Source organism: Nothoprocta perdicaria, unplaced genomic scaffold (genome assembly GCF_003342845.1).
Source record: "Nothoprocta perdicaria isolate Ctin4 unplaced genomic scaffold, notPer1 scaffold_102, whole genome shotgun sequence".
Taxonomy (NCBI): Eukaryota; Metazoa; Chordata; class Aves; order Tinamiformes; family Tinamidae; genus Nothoprocta; species Nothoprocta perdicaria.
In genome coordinates, this window is record NW_020454117.1 from 1,416,846 (window position 1) to 1,423,476 (window position 6,631).

A 6,631-nucleotide genomic window follows, 5' to 3' on the forward strand; every position below is an offset into this window, starting at 1 on the left:
AGAGCGCCTGCTTCCAAGGAAAGCACCTGCAGAAGCTCATGGCGAGTTTTGCAGGAGCAGTGGGAAGTCTCAAGGGCAGGTGAACATAAACCACAAGCCTTAAACCACAGGGAGCAGGGGGCCAACCTTTTCAAGGTATTAAGGAACTGCAAGGCACAGACAAGGACATAATGGGATTTTCAGGAGCACCTAAACGAACCGCACACCCGGTGACGCTCTCGCCGGGCATCARGGCTGGATGTGCAGCCCACTAGGACACTGCTCCTAGCGGGAGCGCCTCACTCTCCTGARAGATCTTTGTAGCTGGACACAGGTCAGTCGATCAGCAAAGGCCAAGTGATCTGCAGGGCTGCTGAGAGGGAGGAGCCGCGGCTGCGCGCGAGGGGCTGCGCGCGAGGGGCCAGGCCGCCCCGCGCCAGGGCGACGGGCGCCTTGCAGGGCGGGCACGCAGGCCGCCGCCCGGGGCCGGGAAGGCCCAAACGGGCCTCAAAGGCGGCGTTTCGGTAGCTGAAGCCCACCTGGGGTATTGAAAACCTCCACGGGCTTAGATACATAGGCAATGAAACAGGAGATKACTAGCCCAGTGGTGGTTTTGCGCCCTACCCAAGGGTACAAAGTCAAGTTCTGGACTTTTAAACTAGGTCTCCTTAGGGAAAGACAGATTATCAATATATGGGTCTCACTGGACTTCATGTTAACATCCTTTCGACAGACTCAGTATATATATAAGTATAAAAACTAGTGTTAAAACAAACAAACCCTTCACCCCCCAGAAGAGGCCTCTGCAGAAGCTCCAAAGACRCTCACCAGCACACTGTGGCTACTAATTATTGCTGTATTATACAGCTGCTTAAACAATAAAAATTACACACTGTATCTCTCCTCCATATTCTTGGAACTAGTTTTTATGATCTCAGCTATTTATTGTTTCTCTTTCACACTGAAAATACAACTTGTTCTTCGTGCCAAAGGAAATAAATACATCACCACAGGAACAATGATTTCTGCAACTGTATGATTAATAGTTACAGATCTGTCACTTCACACAGAAGTTCTGCTACTATTTTCCTCCTTAATGAACATCTCCTTCAGCAAGACAAAAAGCTAAGAAAAAGCCACATAAAGTTTTTTTTCTCCCCAGAATGTGTTGTGGTGCAGTTTCATCCTTCCTTTCCATCTGCACTGAATCTCCTAATCGCCTTTCACCCCCACATGACAAGCAGCAGCATTCCGCAAGGGACAGATTTGTRAGAGGGAGAGCAGAAGAACTCAGGACAGGTTAGACAGAACCGAGACTGCTTCTTCACCCCCGTGCCACACACAGGGGACTACAGAGGTACCACAGCCCCTGCTGAACAAGAGCCTGCCATAAACAAGCTTCATTTCCCTTGTTGATCTCTTCATGCTCACACGGAATATCCCAACCTTCCACATGCTGGCAGCAGCCAACAACTTCAGGGGGCAGGAAAGGTGCAGGTCACACTTTCCTCGACTGCTCTACAGCTACCCATACTTTTTGCAGCACCCCAGCATTACTCAATGGGTGAATTATGTTCTTCTTGTCCCTCGTCCTCTGTTATTTTTCTAACACTGAATTCAGGAGTTACCCAATATGTGCATTACACATGTAATTACTGTAATCCATTTTGCAGCCCAGCAAGCTATTTCCCCTGGCTCCCAGGTTAAGGGAGTTCTTTGGCTGTACATTCCTTTTTCTTTCCAGATTCAGTTCCTTTTTCTTTCATGGATTGGACTCTGCCCCACCAAAGGCTGCTGAATCAGGAACTGGTAACGATGCACAGGAAGAGTATCTCACAAACTTCAGTGGTTTTCGTATTTTTTAGTTAGTGTCAAAAGCAAAAAGGGACTATATTTGTTGAACGTGTTTGTGGTTTGGTCCACTTACGTTATACAACATAGGTGCATTTGCTATTGGTAAGAGCAGCCTGAGGTACATATCACTACAGTCAACTGACAAGGAACTGTACACTACTCACTCTGTAGGGCCAGTGTCATGGGCTACTCTACTCTACTCTATCCACGTGTTAGTGCTTGTAGCACAAGGAAACAGTGCACGTTTTATGCAGAAGCCCAATGTCTTTTTCCCTCCAGGCCCCGAGAATCCAAGCAAGGACAAGAGCCGCTCTCGGCACCGTAACTCGAGCGGGAACCAGGGTATTCCGGGACACACCTCCAGGACGGCGCGGCGCCGGCACGTACCTCCTTGGCCATGTCAGTGTACTTCTGCTTCTCCTTCGGATCTAGAAGGGCCCACCAGTCCGCCAGGATCTTGGTGGCGCCCCGATTATCGAGCCGGGGGTGCTCCTGGCGCACGAGGGAGCGGTGCCGCTTGCAGAAGAGCAGGAAGGCGTTCATGGGCCGGCGAGCCCGCTGCTCCGGCGACTCGTCGTCCTCCGTTTCATCGGCATCCTGCTCCAATCCCTCAGCGCCGAGAAGATGCACCTGGCAGGACCCGGAGAGACCGGCTGTGAACTCCACTCATGCAAAGGCCTGGTGTGTGTGTGTGTGTGTGTGTCAATGATGAGCAGATACATGGATACACACAGGTGTCTCCAAATGCCAACTATCACCTCCAGAAGACCATGAAACTTCCACCAAACCTCCTCCCCTGAAGGTCCAAGGTTCATTCATGCTCTCTCCAATACTTAAAATCACACTTGCAAATGGAGCAGGTTTCTAAGAGGAGGACTATTCTATAGTAACAGTCTTAAAATAAGCACGAAGGAGGAGATCCTCCCACATAGAGACACAAAAAATCACCCYGGAATGGGCAGAGCTGCCTTGGACCTCCGTTGGGTGAGCTTGCAACCATAGCATGCACCCCAAGAGCAACGCGTAGATGGAGCTGGTGCACCAGSTCCTCCCATGTGCTTTGCTGCTTGTGGGCTGTGCTGCAGATTAACCACCACATAGGTTCCCAGCTGGCTCCAGAGGGCAATCCTCAGCAGGACAAGCTGCCGAAACGAGGTCTCCCACCTCACACACCAGCCTGTCACCCCGGCAAGGACCACGCCACAAAAGACYAGTTACAACTATGTGAGCTGTAACAGTGCATGAGATGGGAAGCCACTTCCTACCCAAGGGCAACATGGYTATTTTATCCTGTACTGTGAAGAGCGACCCATAAGGCCAACAGAAAGCACTGTCAGAGTGTTGGGCTTCTTCACGTTACTCCTTATCCTTGTCTAGATCCCTCTTTCCTATCAGTATGTGGCTCCTGCCATAGCAAGGAATCAAGAGATACAGGCATGAACACTATCTGCAGGCTGGAAATGTCCCCTCTCCAAAACTCATCGCCTCCCATTCCCRCTTCTGGTTACAGAGGATAAGCCTAATTGGGTCCTTATGAACAGAGGCCATGGCTAAGGTCCCAGAACAGCACCAAAACACCAGGCACCACAACAGAAAGGGACTATTTCATCTGTGTTCCTAATATCCCGGAAGATACGTTGAATTTCATGTGCAAAGATGGTAAATTGCTAACAGCTATTTGCTTCTTTTTTTAATATTTTAAACTCTTTTGATCTTAAAACAAAACGAAAGCAGCCGTCTGGTACTGCCGTTAGGTTACCAGAAGCAGAAATCAAGTTTAGCCTAACATTGTGTCTATAATTAATGATTAAAGAAAAAAAAAAAAAAGGCACCTTGAGCCATAAAAACCATAAAGACCGAAAGTTACAAAATACAGTTTAAACAACTTGACTAAGCACTTACAGTCTAACTCTAAAAAAGCAGGAGGCTTTCAAGATTTTAAAAGYGCGATAGACAATTCACATTTTTTCATTGTTTGCTCTTTTCCTATCACTTCTCATGTTTGTGTGCACAGCATCGCTTCTTTTTATGGGCTGTAYTTGTTCACAAAAGGGAAAAGCAAAGAAGCAAAAAAAAAACCCATACCAGGGGAGACTCTGACCCCACCACTCGCCTTCTACAGTTAAAGCATTCAGTGAGGTCTACCTTATCAATATCTTCCTCTTCCTCCTCCTCTTCCTCCTCTTCAGAAAAGTCAAGGAGCTTCTTGGCAAGCAGGGGATGCCACTGAAGACACTTCCTTTTGGGTCGCTTCCCAGTTCCTTCTCCTTCTGTCGAGTGATCCTTGTTCCTACTACTGCCTTTCATTACTGTGACCTGTCAAGCAGAGAGAGTCCTGTGTTCACCACAAACTCTTAAGCACCAGTGACCACTGCCTGGAGACTCAGGCAAAACGGGGCCAAGCACACGGGGTGTTTAAACAAGACACCAAGAAGATTTTGGCAAGGTAACAGATAGAGGTTTATTCCATCCATAACGGCACACTAAGTGATCATACCACAGATGCCCTTCTCCTTGTTTTAACACTTCCACGAATGCCCAGATCAACTAGGAACATTCGGGTTAAGAGCAGGAAAYAGGGACACTAGTCCAGGTGTCACATGTGCTCCTAGCCGACTGAAGGCACAAAAACAGTAACACTTCACTAGCCAAATCGGTGAGACACGCCATGGTTGTCCCACATCCGGGTCCACTGCAGTATTTTCCCTTTTGCCACAGAARAAGTCCGGAAAAGCCTCTTTTTAGCAGCAGACTTTACAAACTTACACCCTGTTGATCATGCGCTTATATATAGCGATGGTGACGCGGCATCCCGTGACGCTGCGAGCCAGTGTTTCCCAAGCGCCGGGAAAAGCACACCAGGGAAAGGGGACTCCGTGCCTGAGCGGGGCGCGTTGCTGCAACACGGGAAGCCGAGGCAAAGGGCCAGAGCCCCGTGCCAGGCTGCCCCGGCAGGGTGAGCGCACACGCACGGCTCAAGCCGCCCGCGGCGCGCGCCGCCCGGGAACGACGTTTACCTGCCTGCCTCCCTCAGGGGAGCGCTCCCCTCCGCACCTCCATCCCCCTGCCGCGGCCCAGAGCGCACGCCRGCCCCGCGGCGGGATGGCCAGCGCAAGGGAGGGCTTAAAGCTCTGCTCTCCGTAAGAGCTGGGCACTGGGGCGCTCCGGAGCCCTGCTCGATCGCAGCCTCCTGCTCACGCRGGTAACAGCGGTGACAGTGACAGCCCCCAGGGCCGAGAGAGMCGGCTTCCCGGGAAGAGCAAGCGACCGCCACAGGGAGCTGCCCTGCCAGGGGACACCCTGAGCAGCCCTGCGAGGGGGACCAGCCAACACGGTCTTCACAACCCCGCCAGGAACCYGCGGAGGTGGCGCTGGGACGTCCCCGGAGCAGGACAGGGCAGSCTAGGCCCTGCTCCCCCGAGCGGCGCCAACACAAGTCCTGTCGCCGGCCCTTGAGCTCAGCTTAGGAAAGACCCGGGCGCTTGTCTCCAGTTTATCCACCAGCAAGGTGGCCTTGTGCGCTCCGGAAACCCTTCCCGTGCGCTCAAACAGCACCGAAGGCTCCGGGAGCTCYGGCCACGCTCCTCGCCGAGGGCAGTAGCGGCACCCAAGGGAAGGTAGCTCTGAAATCTAACCCGCAGACACGTGAAAACGCCCGGCCCCCAACGGCTAAAGACACTGCGTGACTCACGAGCAGGTTTCTGTCAAGCTCCACACCTGGCTGCTCCCATCACGCTGCATCCGCGCAAAGCACAGTCAGACCTTGATTTCACAGCAACAACTTCTCTGTTTTCTGTATCCAGTACAGAAATACAGTCCTTTCAACRGGTATTACATGGCCTATAATCCTGCACCATTTCACCTGAATCTTTTTCTGCAGAGGATCCAACAAACACACTGGAAATTAAACGCTCGGAAACAAACAACTCTGTTTGCAAGAACACTAAGAGGTGAAAAACCAATGCAGTTCCTAGAAACACAAGGCTGAAGGGCCCTTCTCTCCAACAGGGATCTCTGCCAGGTACAACACTGCACAGCCCTCCCCATCTGTGTCTTCTCCTAAAATACTACCCATCTCCTCCAGGTGCCTTTATGATTCCGTGTTTTCCGACACAGCCCTCAAGGAAGTTGAACTCCTAACAGAAACTGGAGCCTCTGGGCATCGCAGCGACTTCCAGGTTTGAGTTGGTAAGGCCCAGCTCACCAGGGCTTGTTCTCCTTTCTCATGCACGCAGGCCAGGTATCCAACCTGCGRCTGCTCCCTAACATAAAGCAACCGATGTCCCCTGGGCAGGAGGGAAGGAGGAGCAGAGGGGCACGGAGGTAACGGAGTCACGTTGCCTCCCCAAGCCGGGGTCGGTGTCACCTTTGCGGTGGCACTGAAGCAGCAGCTCAACTAGGCAGGGTCTGTTGGCAAGGCAGCTTGCACTGTGAGCTGGACATTTTGGACATCGAAGGCACAAGCYAAATCTAAAGCTGGCTGTTACCACAAGCAGAGCTTACTGGAGRAAGTCTCTCTTTAATCTTAAGCTTGGAGCAGGTCTCTGCAAAGGGCCTCAGTCTGCATCAGCGCCCGCTCCTCAACGCCCTTCCAGCGGGACGAGGACTGCAGCCAGGCAGAGACTGACTGCCAATTCTACAGTAGAAATAAATAAATAAATAAAATAATTAATAAAAATCCTYCCCTCTCCTTCAGCATGCCAAGTCTGTCCTCCGGGCCCCCTCTGCTATCCTATAAAACAGGAGGCAATTCACAACAAGGTTTTGTGGAAGAGTAGAAGTACTACAAAACACAGAC

The 6,631-nt window shown here is 51.4% G+C and overlaps 1 protein-coding gene across 3 annotated transcripts in view; it reads right to left on the bottom strand.

Annotated features, from left to right (window-relative positions):
• BBX (BBX, HMG-box containing) overlaps positions 1 to 6,631 on the bottom strand; it is a 116,189-nt gene that overhangs the window by 46,755 nt on the left and 62,803 nt on the right. For all 3 annotated transcript variants that reach the window (XM_026041813.1, XM_026041804.1, XM_026041822.1), the window contains 2 exons: positions 3,979 to 4,149; positions 2,221 to 2,463 (listed from right to left, as the gene is read on the bottom strand). In XM_026041813.1, coding sequence (XP_025897598.1) covers positions 2,221 to 2,463; positions 3,979 to 4,140 — 405 coding nt within the window. In that variant the 5' untranslated portion in view covers positions 4,141 to 4,149. The remainder of the gene's footprint in view (positions 1 to 2,220; positions 2,464 to 3,978; positions 4,150 to 6,631) is intronic.